At 40.0% G+C, this 24,474-nt stretch overlaps 1 protein-coding gene across 1 annotated transcript in view; it reads left to right on the forward strand.

Annotated features, from left to right (window-relative positions):
• Nucleotides 1-24,474, forward strand: part of CPQ (carboxypeptidase Q) — a 281,871-nt gene that overhangs the window by 83,970 nt on the left and 173,427 nt on the right. Inside the window, exons 3-4 of the mRNA XM_072151470.1 lie at nucleotides 7,856-8,063; nucleotides 23,652-23,859. Of these exons, the coding sequence (XP_072007571.1) occupies nucleotides 7,856-8,063; nucleotides 23,652-23,859 (416 nt within the window). The remainder of the gene's footprint in view (nucleotides 1-7,855; nucleotides 8,064-23,651; nucleotides 23,860-24,474) is intronic.

Below are 24,474 nucleotides of genomic sequence, written 5' to 3' on the forward strand. Positions count from 1 at the left end.
AAAACACACACAGGGGAGCGGTTTCCCCGAGTGTGTGTGGGAGGGAGGGACTACTCTTCAGCCCCGCCCAGGGGGCAACTAGACTAGTCACACAGCACATGTCATTCAAAGGTAATATGTAAGTTATTTTTTGTTCTGTAAAACCAATTTTTAATTCATAAAATGTTTAGCAGTGTATGTGCATTGCTCTATGGGGACATGGGGAGGCTAAAAAGGGGTCTCCTGGTGACAGGTTCCCTTTAAAGAAGGAAGAAAGGGGGGTGGGTGGACAATTTTCTTTAGTATAATATATTCAAAAAGTTTACCATTATCTGCACAATTGCATCTTAAGTATCTTGTTAGGGAATTGTAGACACTCATTGATGGATAGCAGTTTCTTATTAACTGTGGTTGCACTGCACGGAATTTGAACCCTTTCTTCTGGGTTCCGACACAAATAAAAAGATAACAAGAACAGGACACCTTTTGATCATCCAATCTTTTGGAAGATGTTTTAGCACTGTAAAGCTCATTTGCATAAAAATAAAACACAACATTGTGTTGAGACTCTCTGATAAATCCCAAATTTAGTATTAGACTCCTTTAAATATACAGGCACTCCATAAGAACATCTGACTTACATATGACCCCTAGTTACAAACAGACCTCTGGGGAGGCTCTCTGGATGCTGTAAATTTACAGAATTTTAGACCTAGGTTGCAATGACCAAACGTAAGGATTTATTTCAGCTGGGACAAAGATTAAGTATGAAAAAAGCCATGTATAAGTAGGAGTATAAGAAACGTTTTAATTTTTTTCTTTCTCCAATTACTTGGCTCTTCTCACCCCCTTCTAATAAAATTAGTTTCACTTTATGCTGATTACATGGAATTTCTATGGATACTGGAGGGGCCATTGTGAGCTGGAGTTGAGTGGTGGAATCTTGGTCCTTCTCTACCTTATGGACGATTGAAAATTAGCCTACAAAGGGGGAAACTTCTAGAAAATTGTGAATCTATATCATATAATGCGCAGAAATAGTTAGTTTGTTATCCATGGCTACATTCCTTCTAAAATCAACTTTAAAAATAGTTCTAATTAGCCTGAAGGCCCCTGTGGGTTTTACCAGAGCTCCATGCTGTAGTTTTACAGGCTGTTAAACTGTCTCCCCCTGCTCCCTCAGCACATCCCCCCTCTGCCTGCTACAATCACAGTGGGAAGGATGAGTGCTCCTACACAGGGAAACAGCCTATGAAGCTACAGCAAAGATGGGCTCTGGTAATGCCCCTCCACATAATTAGCATAACTTTCAAAGTTTATTATAGAAGGAAGGAGGCCATGGACAGCAAATATAAGAAGATTATCACAGTCCCGGTGCCTGGATCTATGAGTAAGTGTCCCTGGTTTGTCATGATGGATTTTTATGGTAGATTTCCTTTAAGAGAAGAATAATTTAATTATACAAAAGTCATTTTTCTCCTAGTTTATAGTTTGGTAACTTTATAACATAATTGTCTTTTTTCCCTTATTTTTCTCTTTCTGTACAGAACTGATCACACTGGGAGCTCAGGACTCTCACACACTTTAGACAAATGTAGAGTTTTTTATTTTATTTTATTTTTTTTTGCACTTTCATGCATTAAATTAACATAGTAAAGTCACAGCCCCTCCAGAAACCATATTTCCATGTAACAAACCAGCCAAATCACGACAGCTCCGGCTGACAGATCTTATAACATAAATCACTAGGAACTGTAAATAGAAACTAGCAGGCGTAAATCTCACTGGAGACCCGGCGGCAGAACTATGCGGCTTGTATAACAGGTGAGAAATTGAAACAGAGATGCATTTCCCAGTCTGACTCCTGAATGTAATCAACGGAGAGGCTCTCGTGTTATCTCTCCAAGGGCGGCCGCCGCTTTACAGAACAAAAAGCACCAGGAAAGGCCTCAAATTATGTAAAAAAAGAAAAATGAGCGCGTAATTTAAGCCCATATTCCCTATACGGCCTCTTGGCGGATAGTTGCGCCTTTTATACGACACTTTTACTGGAAATCAAATTATTTGTTATGGTCTTTGAAGCTTATTGTACTAAATGTGATCTTCCTACTTTAACCCTTGCAGACCATAATATATATGTCGTCCCGAGCTTTCTTCTAGTGGTCCCTTCTTTTACCATACTTTAGGATTGCAGTTGCTTAAATATCTGCTACCACTTGTATGGTAAATGGGCTCTTTTTGTAATGATAATAGTAATAGTATAATATAATAAATAGAAGCACACCCCTTGGCTATAAACATTACCCATATGACTACCTTAACTTACCCATGACTGCTTACTATGTGTTGGGGTTGGGAAGTAAGAATTCCCCAATTAAGGCCGCCATGTAGGCGTGTAGAATCTTATAGGCATAGATGCTCCACTAGGGGATTCTGGGAAAATATGCTAAGTTTTTCAGGATGGGATAAGGAAAACCACACCTCTTTTAGCTACCTTGTAAGGCAGAGAGCCAACCAGGTCGAAACAGTGCTATCTACAGTTGAGAGTCTGTGCCTTCTGGAATAGATTTACTGGTTTGGTTTAATCCCGCATCATGTTTTAAGGCTTCCTGAAGGTCATGCTTAATCTCAAGGGAGCTGCCTTATAAGGTAGCTAAAAGAGGAGAGGTTTACCTATGCCATCCTGGAAAACTTTGCATATTTTATCATGTAGTGTAGCACAAAATACCTCTAACAACCAGAAATGGGACACGGATCAGAGACGGTACATTTTATTCCCACATTCCCATTTATTTTATTTATGATATACTTATTTCCACTTCCACTTCCATTGACTTTACTACTGACTTACACATACAGCTAAGGTATTTGTAATACTGACTGCATTATTCTGAAAATAGAGCTGTACTGCCGACCACCCAATATTGAAAGGTGACTGCGCTCCTAACAATCATATATTGAAAAGAAGACAATACTTCTTATTCCTATGTGATACAAAGAGGGCAATAACACTGACCACCATAAACAGTGCATTGTTAAAGTATTTGGCCCCCTTGAACTTTTCAGGTGTGTTCCTTTGTCTTCACAATGCTTTCTGCGCTTTAAACTGAACCCTGAGACTATCACAGAGCAGGTGGATTTATACAGAGACCGGATTACACACAGGTGGATTAGATCCTCACTGCACTTCTGGAGTGAGTTTGCTGCACTGAAAGTAAAGGGGCTGAATAATATTGCACACCCCACTTTTTAGTTTATTATAAATATTTCTTTTTATATCCAATAAATTCTGTTTCACTTCAAAGTTGTGTCCCACTTGCAGTGAGAATGGGATTGGTAACCAAGAGCAGAGGGATAGAGTGAGACAGCCTATCAGTCTGTGAAGCCACAGCACAGAGGGGCTCTGGTAACTCCCACAGAGCAATTCAGGCTAATTAGCATCACTTTAAAAAATTTATATCAAAGGGAGGAGGCCATGGATAACAAATCTAAGTAGATTACCATAGTCACAGTGCCTGGATCTATGAGTATTGTCCCTGGTGTAATATACTTGATTTTGAGGTTAGATTTCCTTTAATCTGATTTTTCTGTCGGGTGCAGCTTCCACTTTTTCTGTATTGTTGTTTTTTTGTCATTGTTTCTTGTGTGCAAAAAATGTACGTATTCTTCTTTTTAATTAGTTTATAATAAACCTATGGATACACATGACATATAAAGTAGCGTAGATACAACAGAACACACAATGGAAGACATCTTGTGCCTGTGTGCAGCTGTCTTATTATACATTATATGAGTTATTAGCTGTACTTTTATTCACATACAGTCCCTGACATGTAATATGGACATCTGACCCCCTCCATCATTGCTGTACATACGGTGATGGACAGGGTTAATTATTACAGGACCTCATTTCAGCCATGAGGGTTGAGAGCCTTGATTGACAAAAATGTCTACCATATAACAGATGAAGTAAATGTATGTGATGGACTAGAAATGCACTGCAGACACATCTAATCATGGTTAGAAAATTGGAGGAAATGGATCTTCTTACGAAAAAAAATGGCATCTATCGTGGTCAGTAGTAGTCTGTAGCTTCTTCTCATACTTCCCTACCTAATCTATAAATTTTACTATGATCTATGCAAAAATGCATATGTGACCAATGTTGAGGATGGTTCTATGACCTACTATAGCAGTGGTGGCGAACCTATGGCACGGGTGCCAGAGCCGGCACTCAGAGCCCTTTCTGTGGGCACCCGGGCCATCGCCCCAGCACACCAGACAGGACTCAAAGAATCTTCCTGCAGTTCCAAGCAACTTGGAAGCAAAGATGCTGCTTTCAATTATATTTTAAAGTGACTTACTATTTGGGAATGTAAGGGTTTGGGGTTGCAGTTTGGGTACTCAGTCGCTAAAAGGTTCGCCATCACTGTATTATAGTAAATGAGTCTTTCAACACTCTCCCTGATCTGACTCCAACCTTCTCATGGCTTGTTTTGGGTAGAGTTCTCTTCTAGGGAGTAATTATCCTCCTCTATGATACATCGAGAAGTTGCTCTAACTAAAAAGTAAAATAAAAAAAAAAATATATATATATTAACTAATTTATAATTTATAACATTTAAAAAACCAGGGTGAGTGATTGGCTTAGGCTTCGACGGTACGGTAGTCCCAAGGATGTAACTGTGGAACCAAGGTAAAGGTGGCTACTTTTTTTTATCTTGTTTTTTTTTTTTTTTTTTTGCTGTATTCTACCACCTGACCCCATGTTTTATCTTTCAATATTTTTGTTTAAAAGATGCATGTTAACTTGACCGGCTGACCCATTTTCGGGAGGAACTGCGTTTCCCATGAGATCATTGGGGAGCGCCATTCCTCCCCAAAATGGCTTTGCAACATCGTCACCAATTTAAATGCCACCAATGGCATCTTAACATTTATCACTTGGGTGTTACTGAAGGGGTGGTGGTGTCAGACCAGAATTTTGCAGGTCCACTCATCCCTAATCAAGACATTTAACTGGGTTTCAGAATCTACAGTAGCTTTTTATCTAAAAGATAATGGTGGATGATGATGGATTTATTAGAGATAAATAATAAAGTAAGAATCTAATAAAGAGGAAATGGTAGAAAATTCAAGTGAGCTCCTAAGCGTATCCCGTGTAGAAGTGTCCTTTAAACTCAGTGTCCTTATTTGTGTGCTTGATACAATCACTTCAGTATGAATACAATAATTTCATATTAGTCTTGCAGATGATTATAATAATTTGATTATTTTTCTCTCTATGTGACGGTACAGTGAGTGGTGGTGATGTTTTAATGTGTAATCATATCATTTATTATTTCTTATAACCGGTAGCAAAGATTATTCTACCCTATTGTATCTCTCATAAATTCTGGCTAATTATAGAAATCTAGAAACAATATGAAAATAAGTTTTTCAAGTTGGATAAAGGAAAACTATGTATGCCTCCAGTGCTACCATGAATAAGGCATCTCCGTGTACATCAATGTCTAACTTTCAAAAAGCCTATTGACATGAAATTGGATAATACCCAAACTAGTAATTCCATTCCATCAGGAATAGATTTCCAAGTGTAGACCATGCTGTTGGCAGTCAATTTTGTATTAAAAAAGCATTAAATAGTTTGGCTTTTATCCGAAGTCGCTAGGCTTCTTGAAAGTCTAACATTGGTGTAGAGGGAGCTGCCTTATTTAAGGGCATAGGAATGAGCCCTCTCCATACAAACCGGGTGTTTTGCTGGCTCCAACATCAGCTCAACATTCCAAAAAATGACTCCTTACCCAGCTCTGTCCCATCAAATATGAAAAAGTTATTAGCAATTCTTTTTTTCGTTAAAATTTTTTAGAATGTATTAAAACACAAAAAAAACCTATATAAATTTGGTATCCCGGTGATCGTAAGAATAAAGGAGACATGTCATTTGAAGTGCACAGTGAAGTCCACAAAAAAATGCACCAATTTGGAATTTTTCTACGGCTTCCCAGTACACGGCATGGAGTAAAAATACCGTCGATACAAAGTACATTTGTTATACAGAAAGCAAACCCTCACATAAAATAAAAAAGTTATAGATTTTATAGGTGGGAAAAATGGAATTGCGAAAACAAATAAAGGTTAAATGGGTTGTCTGATTCTTATAAAATTTTAGCAGCCGGGCTGCAGAGGGCTTTTTAGAAAAAAAAATTTCTTTACTCGCCTCCTCCGGCACTACCAGTCTTCTGCACCCCAGTCCGTCGGAACTTCATTCTGACGACTTCTGGGCAGCCTGGCGCGCTCACCCGTGATACATAGCTGTATCAGGTGCTGGGACAGGAGACGGGTGGGCGTGCAAGGCCACCCAGAAGTTGCCGGAGTGGAGCTTCCGTACCCCTGAAAACGAACTGGGCCGCGGCAATGGACACCTGGAGCGCCGGAGGTGGTGAGTAAAGATATTTGAAAAAAGCGCTCCTTAGCCGGCTGCTACACATTTATAACAGTCGGACAACCCCTTTAAGGGGAGAATGTTTTTACGATAATTCGTTTAATGGCAATAGACCCAAAATACAAAAACAATAAATGATCAATCAGACAGGTAGCAAACAAACAAGTTCACTTGTGCTGATGCATTAAAGCATGCACATAATTATGGTTTATTGTCACTCAAAGCCTCATATAGGGACATTTTGGGGGGACAAAACATAAGACTTTTTAAAACTGTCATTAACCTAGCGACAATTTAGTGGAGAAAAGTCGCAGCCCAAAATATTAGTGGGGAAAAAGCGAGGAGAACACATTTGTCACCCATCATGCCTCTTTTTAACATATTAGTTGTTCATGTGCACCTTGAAAATAGTAGACACTATGATAAATACCCCTATTTATTTTGGTTTGTGCGCCTATTGCCATGTGCAGTCCTGTGAATGAAGCCTTGAGGAGATTATACGTCTAACACTCGTGATCAGTACACACCGCCAACTTGACTTGTAGTAACGGTTTGGTGTTGGCAGGTTCTTAATGGGTTATTGAAAGATTTGGTGGAGATTTGAGAGATTGGGGCACATTTACTTACCCGGTCCAGTCGCGATCCAGCGGCGCGTTCTCTGCACAGGATTCGGGTCCGGCTGGGATTTAAGAAGGTAGTTCCTCCGCCTTCCACCAGGTGGCGCTGCTGCGCCGAAAATAATCTTAACGCCCCGGAATGCACCATCCCATAGCAGGTGAAGGTGAGCGCTTCCCAAGCGACACATTTCGGTTTTTAAATGCGGCGGTTTTTCCGAATACGTCGGGTTTTCGTTCGGCCACGCCCCCCCGATTTCTGTCGCGCGCATGCCGGCCCCGATGCGCCACAATCCGATCGCGTGCGCCAAAAACCCGGGGCAATTCATGTACAAGCGGCGCAAATCGGAAATATTCGGGTAACACGTCGGGAAAACGCGAATCGGGCCCTTAGTAAATGACCCCCATTATGTTCTCATTGACTGATAAAATAATATTTTTCGTTATTGCATTATTTTGCATATTGTATTACGTAACCACTAAAGATGGTGCCCCGAAGCTGGCCTGACCATTAGATATGTTGTCCTCCGTTCGGTGGCTCTAACTAACCTGGACATGTCGATTAATATGCCCCTATCAACAAGGCATATCCAATCACAGCAATTTTTAGTTGCTAGAGGTGTAAACCTGCCTGATTGTTGGGTCTGGGTTAGGCAGAGCTGCCGATAGGAGGATGCCAAACCTAAAGTTTGGATCCCCTCATCTCTACCTCCAACAAAATTGCATAGGAGGTATGTGCTTTATGTGCTACAGTACTGAAGTCAGATACCAGCTAAATAAACTCTCCTGACCCCATGCACATGTTTTTATTCTACAGGGATAACTGCAGAGGTGATCGTGGTGTCTTCCTTTGATGAACTTCATAGGAGAGCAGCGGAGGCCAAGGGGAAGATTGTTGTCTACAACCAGAAGTTCATCAGTTATGGGGAGACTGTGCAGTATCGGGGTCGAGGAGCCTCGGAGGCTGCCAAAGTTGGGGCCGTGGCCTCTTTAATCAGATCAATAACGCCATTCTCCATTAACAGGTAAGGACCAGTTCACATCTCTGTTAGGTCATCACTTATTTCCTTCTGTTATTGTGAGCCAAAACCACGTGTGGTCTAACGCACAGAAGAGGTGGAAATCCGTACAGGGACTATATAGAGGTAAGTTATGCCAGTGAAATGCCACAATTGTGCTGGATATACCTAGGGGAAAACTACAATCTGCATATCAGTGGGTTTGAGAATGAATGAAGGAATATAGTAGCTGGAGCTTTAGGCTATTAGCATATGTAAACACATATTTTGCATATGAAAGTTGCCCATCTCTTCTTACACTAGAGAGACAGTGACCACAGTGTTCACCACTCAAATGTAGAATTATCCTAATGACATAGATGGTCATGGCCTTCAGTTATAACTGTGACCCCCTCCATATTGTATAGTCTTCGTACACTTTTTTTATGGTATGAAATGAGTCATTTTCAGTTTCTCTGATTATTTAGTTGTACGGATAATTTTTATTACTTCTTCATTAACCTAAAGAAAGGGTTAAATATTTAACCTGGTTTAATTAGAAATTAATGCGCAGAGCAGATATCGATTTTTTGCGTTATTCTTTTATGTATTTGAGCTCAAGAGCATTTCTATATACATGTGTTTTCATGTGTTTTTTAACATTTCTATTCTATGTGTAATGCCGTTTACTGTAATTATATAGAACACTGAGGGTACAATGTTACAGTCACTCTGCCACATAAACTGAGAAATTACAAAAGACCAACAATCAAGGACTTTCCTGCATATTTATAGTTCAAGTGCTTAAAGATTTTTCTTTTTTTTTTTTTTTTTTTTAGATTCTATTTTTTTTGTAGAATCACAGTAAATGCTACGTTATTGGCATTGACTCATACAGTGATGGTTTACAAGCTGAAAGAGTTCTAACAACGCAACACTGGGGTCTTGGGATGTAAACATTAAGGGGAAGGTGTCAACATTTATCATCCTGTCTTTATCTGTGTTGGATCTTTTCTTATTAGGCCTTTAATTTTTTTTTCTGACCCAAATTTCTAAATTCCATTGGGGAAGATTTATCCAGGCTCGCCCGCCAGTTTTCTGGTGCACAACCAAGAATTGCAACTATATGCCAAGTGGGTGTGGAGGGGCGTGATGTGGCCCCTGCTAGGATCTGGCACACTCTATAGCACAATTCCACGATGGCAAAATGTGGTGTAGAACTTCCACGTTGCACACAGGCAACCGTATATATCAGGAGGCTTGAGCCTCTTTATATATCTGACATGAAAGAAGGGGTATAATTTAATGGTGCATCAGAAAAAGAAAATCCCCCCCCCATTATGTTTTCAATGTGCTGTACAAAGTGTTAAACTGGTCAAATATGCTGCAGGACAACCCCCACGGAACAAGTATTCCTCCATGCCAAAATGTATCAGATCTTGTATACAGATTAAGAGGTGGCTCCTACTTGTTCATGGCGTGACTTACCACCATCCCAATACTGGTTCCTGGTTCCTTCTGCACTGGACTTCCTGTGTCTGTTCTATCCTGAAGGAAAGGGTAACAAAAAAAATGGGGAAAGGCAGTTTTCTTGTGTGGTGGGGATCAGTAAAGAATTAAGTACGGGATGTCCAGCCCTTTTATACTTTGAGCTGGGGTCTATTAGTCCATTCACTGGGTCTTCCAAGATGTCATTGTTTCATTTATTATGTATCATTGTTCACCTGCCAACAATGGCGATGTCTAGAGTAAGTTGTAGGCCTCATGCACACAAACCTGCATTCTCCCATCAATGTTCATATGATGGGACATCGCCCATTGCAAAGACATTCAGGATTACAACCCGCCCTGTCCTACAACTTGCAGGCAGTCTTCAAGTACTGTGAGGTGCGCTGCCTCATGGTTCATGAACCTATGGGCACGTTCATGTGCATGAGACCTTACCAAGAGGTGCCCTAGGTCTTTGCGTGGCTACACAAGAGATGGTTGTTATTTTCTGAGAGACTTCGGATATTTTCTCGGTCCTAGCTGCAGTTTACACTTCTAGGTCGTCTTCTTTTTAGAGACTCGATTGTCCCTTTCAGCCTCTCGTCTAGTCTGAGTCTAGTTGGTGTGAAAGTCTGTTTTCATGGCTGACACTTAAACACAATGAAATTCTAAAAATCCTGTTTATGTTTCAAACTCTGAACCATTCATGTCATTAAAATGTGAGGATTTATTTTTGGCCGTCGATGTGTTTGATGGAGTCGTTATTCATCCCTGGCTCGCAATTAGGCTTTTATAAATGTGATTTAAGCCAACGTTCCTCAGTTGACAGAAGATAAATCTTGTATCAATATTTGTGTGTAAAATGTCATATCGTTTCATGAGCTCCAACTTTAACTGCTTCAATAGACTAATCATTAGTATTGTGTGTGTTTTCTATTGATATTAGCCCGAGAGATGACAGATGAAGGCTGCAATTAGGCCGGTGTCCACCACAAGGCTTTATGGTTCTTCTCACATTGTAATATGATGTTTGCTTTCGAAAAATAAACAGACTACACCGGAGATTTACTATTTTTTTCTACTCTCTGTCCTGCAATGAACGTTTCGTTACAGATGTACCTTGGAAGTAAAATCGATGGGTAGTGGTTAGTCACCACAGGAGTCACCACAGAACACCCATTTCAGACTTCTTCCTAGAATTCCTTTTAGGTCATAGTGACAAACATATCAAACAGATCTTACTTTGGTGCACACTAAAGTCTATACTGTGTGTGTGAATAGTTGTCCAGTTGTCCACATGATTGACATGTAAGGGTATGTAAATGGCATCTACTAAATTGGTTGTCCACGTTATCATCACGTTATTTCCTGAAATATTACAGAAATATTCTTCGCTTCTAATTCTCTAACAAACCCCCTAATTCATCCTTCTGTCCTTTTCTGCTTGGCTAATCCAACCTTCAAACGTAACCTCAAAACCCACCAGTTATGAGTAGTTTACAACACACAATAACTGGATTTGATGCTTTCTCACCTTGTGTCTCAATCTATATATATAGATTGTGAGCCCTCAGGGGTAGAGTCCTCCTCCTACTTGGTCCTCTCCAATTTTGAACATCGTTCGTTTGAACATATTTATTTGTTTTCAAATTTTTCAGCACCAAGTACAGGCAGTCCCCGGGTTATGTACAAGATAGGGTCCCTGGGTTTGTACTTAAGTTGAATTTGTATGTAAATTCGGAACCATATATTTTATAATTTTAGATCCTGGCAAAAAAAATTTTTGTCCCATTGACAATTGGATTTTCAAAATAATTTCATGTAATGGGACCAAGCATTATCAATAAAACTTCATTACAGACACCGTACAGATGATCATTGCAGTCTGGGACTATAGTAACATCCAGAGAGCTTCATCAGAGGTCAGAGAGGTCCGTCTGTAACTACGGGTCCTCTGTAAGTCGGGTGTCCTTAAGTAGGGGACCGCCTGTAATTAATGTTTCTCTATATTAAAATATAAAGATGCTCACCAAGAGCATTATTTACAAAGTTGTTGAAACTTTTCCTGCGCCAAAAGCCTTGAGGAAACATAGCTTGACGTTTTCCATGGACTCAAATGGAAAACTTTTCCGTTCCAAAGAATTTTTCTTTTTAAATAATCTGAAAACTTTAGAAAAAAACTTATTAAAACTGCATTTCTAACATGTAGCAATTACAAATACCTCCTTCAGAAACTATTGTTGGTACAGTTTTTGATATGGATTATCCTACTTCTTACAATGGCCATAACTTTGTAATAATAATGCACTCTCTGTACAGAGATACTTTTACAATTACAGTACAACTGGCTACATCCCTTATGCCCAAGGCTATCAGAACCAATTTTGGTTATTTACTTATATTTAAATAATAATCCCAATCAGATGATGTTCTTCTGTTCCGATTTCTTTATGTCTGGGGAGATCAGAACAGTGATCCAGGACATAGCTCAGTTCCCAGAGCCCAAATACCGGTAATCAAAATAAATAAAAATTCCAAAATATACCCGGATTTGTAGGTTAAAACATAGCAAGTGCTAGAGATAATTGTGCCTTTACAACCTTAGTAAATCCGTTAACATGTTTTATGTATAGCAGTTTACTACTTGATTGGGTCGTAGAGGAGGCTTTCCATAGTTTTATTGAATGTATAACACCATAGTTTTGCCATTAAAGTGCCATAAAAATAAAGCACATGTTATGAAAATTCCAAAATCTTTTTATTTTTTTACTACCTTGTGCCACTTGTTTCTGTCATGCAAAAACTAAACAAAAACAGATGATGTGTGCCGCACTTCTGAGGAACGCCGCTCTTTATAATGTTAATTTTTGCATTGGGGAAAGCTCTCAATATTCCCCATATTGCGTGGGGGCATGATGTATTCACATTCGACCCCTACTCTTTATACCAGCTACTCAATCAATCTGACTTGTTTCTTTTGGAAAACTGCTCAAAATATTTGCCGAGGTGGTGGAGCGTTCCTTCTAGGCACTTCTTTTCATTTTCTTTTTGATACAGAGATGGAGATTGCATATTTCGGAATTATTGGATAAACTGATTGCTGATAGTCTCGCCATAAAATATGTTTCATTTGTGTTTTCAGCTTGAGGCAAGCAGCCAACCATGTACTCACAGTCTTAAAAAATAGCAGTTTTAACGGGTTCTTTTTCGTGATTTCAAAATGCCCGTTACCCATCAAAAGAGCAACAGAGATAGTATTGTGGGTCGCTATGTAATAAATGTGTATACATATTAAGGCTGAGCGAGTGTTTAAAGGTGCTGCTGTGATGCAGGTGGAACATTACATAGTAATGGAATAGGTAGTAGTAGCAGAAGCAGAGTAGATGGTGTAAGAGGAGTAGTAAAATAGATTGTAGTAGAAGTAGAATAGGTTTTCATGGAAGTAGAATAGTAGTAAAAGTAGAATAGAATGACTTAGAGGTAGAATACACCTTAGGCTGGGCAAACGGCGGGCACAGGTCGCTGCTCACCCCCCCCCCCCCTCTCCATAGCCTTTCCAAAAAGATATATGGCGCACGGCGCTGTAATACAGGAAAAGATTGTCAATGTCCTATCTTTTCCCAGGTGCGGAACGATATGGTGCAGCACCTGTGCTGCTCCATACTGCGCCATGTGCCCATTGCCGGCCTATGGGGGACGTATATACAGCAGCCATATATACGCCCTCCAATGGTCATGTGAATATAGCCTTAGTAGAAGTCGAAAAGAATGACCTAGAGGTACAATTGATTGAAGTAGAAGTAGAATAGAATGTAGAAGAAGTGGAATACATTGTAGGAGAAGTAGAATATAATAGATGGTAGAAGTAGAATAGAATGTGGTAGAAGTAGCATAGATTATAGTAGAAGACATGTAGATTGTTGTACAAGACACTAGACTAGCAATATTTTTAGGTAGGCAACAGGTCTGTTGTCATGAGCTTAGATTACTGGAGGACAGGGCAGAAGCTCTTTGCTGGGAAGTTGAGTTAGTGACTAGGACCAGGAGAATGGTCACTCAGCAAATAATGTCTACGCTGGGTAAAAGAATGGCTACACTGTAGTATAGTGCCTTCTCGGCAAGGGAGAATGATCATACTTTAACAAAAAATGTCTCTTATGAGTTGAGCAGTGGATCCTTTGAGGCGCAGAATGGATCTTTTAGGCACTAGAATGGCTACTCTGTACAGGAGAATTACTACTCCGTGCAGTAGAAGGTCTACTGTGATCAGGAATATAAGACCTCTATGCAAGAGAATATAATAGAAAAGAAAGTCAAAAGTTACACATCATATATGCCCTTCCATCTACTCCACCTTATTTTAGTAGTAATTGGAACCAGCCCTTCTATAGACACTGATATATCTTTTTCTGTTGGTGGAACTCTATAGCTATGACCTAGATTTCACCTTGTTTAAATCCTATGATTTAGATGTTTGGTTTTCTTGTTTAATTTGGGTGGTTTACTGTCTGGACATACATTGTCTGCGCATTTTTGTGAAATACAAGCAGCTGTCTGGAATCCTGCAGGCAATGGGTTGTTTACATGTTGTCTGCTAGAGACCCTGATTTTCATTATATATTATACAAGGTCAAGAACCGTCTTGAGAGGTAGGATGGGGATTCCAAATGCACAGATGGCTATTTAAAAAAAAAAAATAATAAAATAACTAAGGCTCAGTATAGTTTGCTGGAATTGGACAAGAATTGTGTTTTTAAAGGAAATCTACCATCAGAATAAAGGATTGTAAACTAAGGACATTTACATGCTGATGTGTGCCCCCTCTGGCAGGATCCACTCTTCTTTAAAGGAAATCAACCAGTCGGAAAAAGTACAAAAAAACCCCACTGAAAATACTCACCTGCACTCCTCTTCATGTCGATCCCGGCGATGGTCTTCGGTCATCTTGATCACCTAAAAAAGAGACTTATAAAATAATGCACACCTCCCATGCTGGGAGAGGGAGGTGCCGTCATGCAAGAGGTCATGGCTCCTGTTTGATAAATTTCTCCCTCTTCTATGTTGGAGAGGGAAATGAAATCATGCAGGAGGCGTGAATAATTAGCAGTCTGGAGCACCGGACATTTTGTCCATGTGCTCTGGGATGCTTTCTATAAGTGTCTCTTTTTTAGGTGGTCCTGGCATGTCAAGAATACCAAAGACCACCACCGGGATCAAAATGAAGGCTTTAAAACTTATGCAGATGAGCCTAAGCTCCATAGAGCATAATTGAGCCTGGAGCCCCTCAGGCTCATTTGCATAATTCTTAATGCTTTTTTTTTTTTTTTTTTTTTTAAACAAGCTCATAAGAAGCTAAAAGTAAAGCAGATCCTGTCAGAGGGGCACACACTAGCAAGTTATCCTTCATACTGGTGACAGTTGTCCTTTAATGGCAAATGCATGTTTTTACTGAATATATACATCAGAAATGATGGCATGTTCTCTTTAAAGACTAACTAAACCTCTGAAGTTCAAAATTATTTCAGAAATGAATATAGCTGTTGATAATAGAAAACTTTGAAATATACTTCATTAATTAAAGCAGCTGCTCTGTGACTTTTTTCTGCTCTTTCTCTTGTTGCGAGCAGTGTATCTGAGCAGAAGCAGAGATCCTTCCGCTTCAGACATATAAAGAGGCTAAACATTAATTATTTGATGATCCCAATCTCTAAGGAGATTAGACCACCCAGGGATTATCTGTTAAGAGTAAAAAGGGTTTTCCAGTACAAGTTATCCCTATCCACAGGATAACTTACTGTTTGGTAATGGTCCTATTGGTGTGATCCACATGGATCACGAGAGCAGGCGACTGCCAATGATTGGAAAGGCAGGTTGGACAAAGGCACTGCTTCGCCATGCACTGTTAATGGGACAGATGGAAGAAGCTAAGTACTGCTTTTAACTATCTATATCAGTGCCATGGAGATTAATAGAGCAATAGGCATATATGCAACCAGCTCCACTGTTCATCCCCGTTCTCATGATCTGTGGGGCTTTGATAGGCAATACCGGATAGTCCTTGACTTACCAAGACTCCTAGTTACAAAGAGACCTCTCTGTCCACTGTGACCTCTGATGATTCTCTCTGGATTCTGGTAATTTACAGCTTTTTAGCCCCAGTTTGCAATTATCAACTGTAAGAGTTATCAAAAATGTCTGCAATGATGCCTTATTGTTAATCCTTGTCCCCATGACAATCCAACATTTTAAAACTCCAATTTTTATATGGACAAAACTTTCAAAATATACCAGTTCCGAATTGCATACAAATTAAATTTAAGAACAAACCTATAGAACCAATCTTTTACGTAACCCATGGGCAGACCGTAACTTGTTTTGGCTGGACAACCCCTTTAAGTCATCAGAAACATTAAAGGCTCTTTTATCTCTCAGTCATCAGTAGTGTACAGGGACAGGGAGTTCATTTGCACAAACTGCTTAAATGAGGACGAAAGGCAGAGGGAAAAGAAGGACATGGGAAAAGATTTCCGTAATAAAGTATATTACAAAAATAACAATTATCATCTGCAATATTGGTCTATAAAATTGGGTCAAAAGATTAGTTTATCTTATAGGCCAGGGACACATTCAGCAGTTAGTTTCTGATTGTTCTTGTCTTGTAGGGAACCTGTCACCAGGTCGCTAGTTTTATTGGGGCATAGGTAGCTATAGACAAAATACTGTATATACAACGTATGTTTTTAAAAATTGTGTTATATGTTGTTTGAAATATAGTATGTGAAACTTTACCTGGCTCCCTGTCAGATTCCAGAGCTGAGTCCCAGAGAGGAAAATTGCAAATGACAACTTCTGTCTGCTTTATAATATATTCACTGCTCTCCTGGCTCCTTATTTGTCTCATATGATGATATTCCCTAGAAGGATGTCTTTATGCATCTAGGGGAGATTAACATTTGTAATATGCCATTGTATGGTGTGGAAACAGAGTAGCAATGTATTTTTAGAACATATCTAACTTTGTAGGAACATCATATATCTCCCTATATATGTATAGGGCGATATATGTCCCTGTACCCTGTCCCTGTACCCTCCAGGTCCTTTAGGCAGTAGAGCACATAGCACTTATGGTTCACGAGCCACCATATGGTTTTTCACCCTTTGAGTTGCATGGAAGTGCAGTATAAGGAGGTTGTAGGCTCTGTAATTTATATCCATAATATTGACTTGTGCTTGAGTCCCAAGGTTCTAATCCTTTGATCACCCCATTAACAGTATTTTTAGAAACAGAGCTTGGTGCTTAGCCTTTTACATGTTTTTACTTTCGGGAACCTCCAGGAAAGTTACTATATTTTCTTTGCAAATAAAACTTGCCATGGACTTTTTCCTCCATGAATTACATTTTTTTTAACGGCTTGGCTCTTACGCTCATTGCATCATAAAATGTGCTAACTGGTATCAAATGTGCATGTGAAGTTCATTATCTCTAATGCCGTGCCAGAGAAACACTTGAAGCCAATGAAAGAGCAGGAACTGGTCCTTGGAGAGATGTTGCTTTGTATGTGGAAGCCTAAATGAAGGGGAATTTCTGTTTAAGGGGGGATGTTCTTTCTAAGTTAAAGTTATATATATAATATATCCTTCTACTCTACACCAAGATCTGAGCCGCTCCCTGAGCTCTCGCTGTCTTCTCTGTCTAATGCATTGTACAGGTAGTGTTACAGAGATTACTATGTTGGAGGTCCTTCCCTCAAGCTTTGAACCAAATTTTTTAAAATTATTCTTCAGGCTCATCAACCTACCATCTATTTTGTCATTAGTTCCAATATAGACCACATTGTTGGTTGCCAATGTGTGTTTAGTAACAGTAGCACAAATTAGAATACTCCAAAAATCATATTGATGTAAAAATCAAGCTGGAGAGGAGGTAGAGAAACAAAAGTAGGCATCTGATCGTGCATGGCTCTTGGATCACACCATGAGGAGCTCACCCAACCTACAAGGGAGAAAAGTCTTGAGTGTTTAGTCTCTTTGGAAGTTTTATTTCTGCAAGGTCACGTGAGTATAGAGGTTCCCCTTTTGGAATTATGGGATTTGTAAGCCCAAACAAGAGAGAATAAAAACAGCCCCCAACCACAAGCAAATGAACTTCTGAAGTGTGGCCGGACAATGAGTCACCAATGAATACTGTAGATTCTGTAGGAGGCCGCATAGACAGCCCCAATCATAGAGCGAAACCGTGACCGATATGTCAGGCCACTGGGCTGCATGACACGAAGCCAGTGTAGAGTGAGACCATGCTAAATCTTCAATAAGTAGAAAAGAAGATGTAGCACTCACCAGGTCACACCCAAACACTTCATTTTGGGCCAACGGGCATACAAAGGATCTCATGACACGTGGTTTGTGTTCTCTTGGGTGTTTATGGTTTGGATTACAGTAAGAGTTATTTGGGCAAAGGACATGGGTTCTAAGGTCTATTTCGAGATGGGGCCGATACTGTGTCCATATTCCCTATTCAACTGGGTTCCTCAGTGCTTAGGACCCTCCTTTAGGGGTCATAATCTTTATCTTTTACATTTTTCCTAATTACCTCTGGAATATTGAATGTAGATAACGCAGCAGCTTTAATATCTTTCCTTAGTTTGCAAAAAAAATCTCATTCTGTGTGTGCCAACCGTCTGTTATCGATATCATCTGTAGGATCTGCAGCCTCAACCTGGATGTATGACTCTTCCAGAATAATTTAATGAGCCATCTGGTAATATTTTTCTATCTTTTGTACCGAATCTCCAGAAAGAGGATAAAACCATCATGTTTCCTTTGCATCTCAAGCCGAAATGTTTACTTCATAGCTTCAAGACTGTGCCATTAACATTTCAGACATATTTTCTGCTGAGCGCAGTAGCGACGCACATTTTTTAAGGGAATCGGTGCCATGACATGAATATAGGCTCTAGTGCTGTCAGGTTGCATCTGATTCTTCCTGGTGGTAGAAAATAGACCTGAAGAATTGAAGCAAAGCAACGGAAAGTCGTTGAATTGCTGATACTTTTTTACATCAAATTGCTGGAATTTGAAAACTTTTATTACCTATGTCCAACAGTTTCTTTGCTGTCGTCCTCCATTTAGCAGAAGCCTCTGATTTTTATCTCCCCACTAAACCGCCATTCTGATAATCTCTGTTAGTCTGTTGATTGTTTCTCCAAAATATGCAGGAGGAGGTTTTACAGCTCAGAGGGGCTGCTGCTCCCTTCTCACTCTGGAGGAGAAGATCATGTGATGCTTTTCTGTGTAGCTAGCAGGAAAGCCTTGTGTCTGTGCAGCTTATGTGCATGCAAAGCATAGTGAGGTAGAAGGGTTCATTTGTTACGTATCAGTCCCTCCAACCCAGTCTGTGATTTTGCACAACCTCAGGCTGTGTCATAGACAACTCTGCAGCATCCTTCCCACATCTCCCGCTTTCCAACACTATCTTCACAGCAGGGAAGCTGTTAACCATTAGTGGTCACACAGCAAAGACTATACACTTTATATAATTATTTAATTATTTATTTTACTACTTAATCCATGCTCCCCTGTGCAGACCTTAGTGGTTTTTTTTGTTATAATATCTTATTTGCTGCTAAGTTACTTTGAGAGAACGCACAAGGCATTATAGGAACTGTGGACAGCTTATAATCCTGGCTTTAGAGCAAAAACAGGAAATGGTTAGTTTCATGAAGTCTCCGCCCACTTCACGACTGCTGAGGAACATTTCTGACAAGTAGCTAAAGAACAGATAAAAAATAGGAATGTGAGCGAAACAATACGGACATCTTTATGCTTGTTTTTAAAAGTGCAATCCCGTGCGACATTTAAGTAACAATTGTTATGAAATTAAAATTACAAATTTGGCCTAGACTATAATACACTAATATCCAGGGGAAATTTAGGATCTGATTAGGGTGTTTTGGCACAAGCCCCCAAAGGCAAATGTTTCCCTGGGATAATCGGATTTATATTGGATGGCCTGATGGCCTAAACTAATGCTTTAGCTATTCCCACAGTTTAATTCTTTTTGTGTCTAGACAAATGGATTCCCATAGTTAGTCACTGACTGCAGGACTTTTCTGTTACAGTAATTGATCAGCTCATTGATAAAGTACTCAAAGGAAGGTGGGCCTACAGCAAAGTCCCTATGAAACAGCTGGGCACTTCTTTATACAGTCCATAATGACCCTATGCTTTAAGCCAATATTTTTTTTGCATAAATTTATTTAAACATCTTCAGCCATAATACATAGCAATAAAAATATAGCCTGATAAGTCTCTTTTTAGTTCTCATTTCAATCCGTCCTGTTTACCGTTTTAGTCATTCATCATTCCAGACATGCTTGTAGATTGTCCACCGAGGGCTCCGCATACTGTGACGTCTTGGAGGCCACGCCTCTTTCGTTAGACATGCGTGATGGTAGACACAGGTAATCTTATATCAAGGTATCTCATGATGTAATTCCTCATACTACAGGTTTTGAGATACCTTGCTATAAGATAACCTGTGTCTATCATCACACATGCCTTAGGAAGGAGGCGTGGCCTCTGAAACGTCAAAGTTTTTATAAAGAAAATTTCTAGAACTTCTTTAAATCTATCACATGCAGTATCTGTGCTGATAGGTAGGTGAGTGCTGCCGCTTTACAATTTTTCTATCAATTTTTCCTTTAATGGGATATTATTTTGCAGGAACACATTTCCTTCATTAGCACAATCAGAATTCTTCTAGAGTAAACTGTTTTATAATGACATTTTCTCAGAGTTATCCCTGCCTTCAATTAACTTACTAAATATCAAGTCCAAAAGTGCCTGCTCGTTTTTTTTTTTTGTAAATCTTATTTTATTTTTTATTTTTTTACTCAGCTCATTTAGTGAGAGTTCACGTTTTTATATTCGGGATGATTTTATGCCTTATTTTTATATAAAAGACTCATTATGTGGAAGTAAATTTGTGATAATTTCTCCATTTATTGCCATTACCATAAAAATCCTTTAAATCACCATTAGTGGAATATTAATGTTGGATTACAGCAGTTTAGATAGATAGACAGAATGTGACCTGTGAATCTAAAGCTGCATGTGATGTTAGCCATACTTAGGTTACATTCACACTGCCGTTGCCCGCCGTACCGTAGAATGGCGGGCAACGGCAGCGCTGCTCAATCCCCGCCCCTCTCCATAGGGATGTATGGCACACGGCGCTGTTATACGGGAAAAGATAGGGCATGTCCTATCTTTTTCCCCGGTACGGAGCGGTACGTACTGCTCCCGTAGGGCACCGTGCGCCCATTGACGTCTATGAGGGACGTATACGTCCCCCTTGCGGCAGTGTGAATGTAGCCTTAAGGAGAGTAATGCACAGAGCTCATTGAGAAATATTTAGAGCATATCCACGCCTCCCTAATTAAAATTTAGTGCTTCATAGAGGGATTTAGACGACCCGTTTGCGATGTGACACGCCCTATTTTATGATGTGGATTCTCTACATGTCGGTCATGTCTCAAAAAACCTCTGCGCTTGCCTCCAGTCCATCTTGAAGTCTCCCTTGAGGTGAGGTGACCTTATGTCAACAGCGAGCTCCCACTACAACTTCTGGTTGCGGCCTGTAGTAGTAGAGGGTGCACGTTGTCTATGTAACATAACCACTGAATTTCCTATTACCCACTGAGGTGTTGGCTGAGGTAAGTATTAGTTCTTTATAAAAAGCGCCGTCTCTCCAATATTTAACCTGTCACGGATATAGTAGCTCAGGATTTGAGACACATATTCACCATCAGAAATATGAGCAAGACGGTAAAAAAGTAAAACTTAACCTTTTCTCTAATTATTAAAATCAAAATGATTAAAGCTACACCTAAAATTAGATGTCGTTTTGCCCAGCCTCTTGATGTACCCGATACAAAAAGGGGGTGTGGCCGCTATGAAATGCTTAAATCTCCCCATTTATTTTTGTTTTTGGACAGTGAGATGTGTATATTTCATACTGTACATTACTCTTACTATTCCCTAGTTTGCACTCTTCCCGAATTTCTAGGTATTGAGTGGTTTCTTCATGGTTGTTTACCCTTGTGGTTTGTTTTACGTACCTTAGTGACTGGGTGGGTCACTTTTTTAATAATTAAAGTAAAAGTTAAATTCAACTTTTTTACCATCTTTCTTATCTCTATTAGTTATTTATTTCTTTCAAACCACCTGGGACCTTTAAAGGGATTTACCTGGCTACACCAGAAAAGTGGGGACATTTGCTACTCAAATGCTCTGTGCCACATTTATTGAAGGTTTAGGACTATTTTTTGCAGTTTTTCGACTCCTCAGAAAGAGGGGCAAGTCCTTGGTAACTAGGGGGCATAACCTGACAGAAAATAGCTTGTGCGCCAATATTGAGGGGCAAAGTAGGAGTCACCAGTTTTCTATTGCACTACACTCAACGGCCACTTTATTAGGTACACCTGTCCAACTGCTCGTTAACACTTAATTTCTAATCAGCCAATCACATGGCGGCAATTCGGTGCATTTAGGCATGTAGACATGGTCAAGACAATCTCCTGCAGTTCAAACCGAGCATCAGTATGGGGAAGAAAGGTGATTTGAGTGCCTTTGAACGTGGCATGGTTGTTGGTGCCAGAAGGGCTGGTCTGAGTATTTCAGAAACTGCTGATCTACTGGGATTTTCACGCACAACCATCTCTAGGGTTTACAGAGAATGGTCCGAAAAGAAAAAACATCCAGTGAGCGGCAGTTCTGTGGGCGGAAATGCCTTGTTGATGCCAGAGGTCAGAGGAGAATGGGCAGACGGTTCAAGCTGATAGAAAGGCAACAGTGACTCAAATCGCCACCCATTACAACCAAGGTAGGCAGAAGAGCATCTCTGAACGCACAGTACGTCGAACTTTGAGTCAGAAGGGCTACAGCAGCAGAAGACCACACCGGGTGCCACAGGAACAACAGGAAACTGAGGCTACAATTTGCACAAGCTCACCGAAATTGGACAGTAGAAGATTGGAAAAACGTTGCCTGGTCTGATGAGTCTCGATTTCTGCTGCGCCATTCGGATGGTAGGGTCAGAATTTGGTGTCAACAACATGAAAGCATGGATCCATCTTGCCTTGTATCAACGGTTCAGGCTGGTGGTGGTGGTGTCATGGTGTGGGGAATATTTTCTTGGCACTCTTTGGACCCCTTGGTACCAATTGAGCATTGTTGTAACGCCACAGCCTACCTGAGTATTGTTGCTGACCATGTCCATCCCTTTAGGACCACAACATCTGATGGCTACTTTCAGCAGGATAATGTGCCATGTCATAAAGCTGGAATCATCTCAGACTGGTTTCTTGAACATGACAATGAGGTCACTGGACTCAAATGGCCTCCACAGTCACCAGATCTCAATCCAATAGAGCATCTTTGGGATGTGGTGGAACGGGAGATTCGCATCATGGATGTGCAGCCGACAAATCTGCGGCAACTGTGTGATGCCATCATGTCAATATGGACCAAAATCTCTGAGGAGCTTCCAGCACCTTGTTGAATCTATGCCACGAAGAATTGAGGCAGTTCTGAAGGCAAAAGGGGGTCCAACCCGTTACTAGCATGGTGTACCTAATAAAGTGGCCGGTGAGTGTAGATTAATAATCCATCATCAGATTCCGGGGTTAACCTGGCGCAGGAGAGAAAGGTCCAGTTCTACTCTGCACTGGCCTAAAGACCGACACATTTATACATCTCCCCGGAGAGTACTAACTTTTTCAAATGGCGCATCTATGATGCATGGTGAGCGGTTACACGGTGCTGGAAGTCTTAGCTTGTGATAAAAATATATAAATATTTTTATCACAAGCTAAGACTTCCAGCGCCGTGTAAACGCTCACGATGCATCATAGATGCGCCATTTGAAAAAGTTTGTGCCTTTTGGAGTTATTCCCACTGAGAAGGGTTAAAGATTCTAATTATTTAGCAGATCTGTGATGGAAGCAAGTACTGGCCTGTCATCATTTTTGTGATATTTCCAACTTTAATGTTGTATTATTATTATTATTATTATGTTGTTGAGAAGATTTTTGTTGAGGTACAACCAATTTACTCTTTATTTTGCAGCCCTCACACTGGAGGACAAGAATATGAGAGCGGTGTCCAAAAGATCCCAACAGCCTGTATCACGATTGAGGATGCTGAGCTCATGGCACGATTGGCGTCCCGTGGTGTGAAAATTGTTGTCAATCTCTATATGGGAGCGGTGCAGTATCCAGACGCTGATTCATTCAATACAGTGGCAGAAATTGTTGGGAGCAAATATCCGGAACAGGTATGTGACCAGACAAGCAAATAGTACCAAATCTGTAGTGAACTTTCCAAGGACATTTATGGAATAATATGTTTTTTTTGCAATGAAAATTAGTGTTTTATATGACACAAAAATGTTACATACTACTATGGTACCATGAGTATTATATTATTATATGATCTTTAAGGTTTCTAAGTTGTGAATAGCCAAAATGCAATCAAGCTGCATTTCCAGGACCTTTTGAAGGACCTTCAAAGGTTCTGAAATGGCTATTGTGTGCACGTGTATTGAGAGCAGAAACAGATTATGAGGATTTCATAGGTAAATTTGGTGGGTGGGTGAGTATAAAATTTGGTGTGGGGTTTGGGTGGCCATGGGCCCCCTTAAAGGTTTCAGACCTGGGCTACCGCCCAAACTGGCCATATTATATTCCATTACTGACTATTTGCATGTGGCCAAATTTGCCAAAAATTAAAGTATCTTCTCCTTCTTTAAAATTTATGATCTGACTCTACTTTAATTTTTACATAAAGTAATATTCACTTCCAAGTAATTTGGAATTTTAACCTGGAAAGAGTTGAGCCCCATATTTCTTATTTTTCCTAACCTGATCCACCATGTTAAGAAATGTTTGCT

Source organism: Engystomops pustulosus, chromosome 5 (genome assembly GCF_040894005.1).
Source record: "Engystomops pustulosus chromosome 5, aEngPut4.maternal, whole genome shotgun sequence".
Lineage (NCBI taxonomy): Eukaryota > Metazoa > Chordata > Amphibia > Anura > Leptodactylidae > Engystomops > Engystomops pustulosus.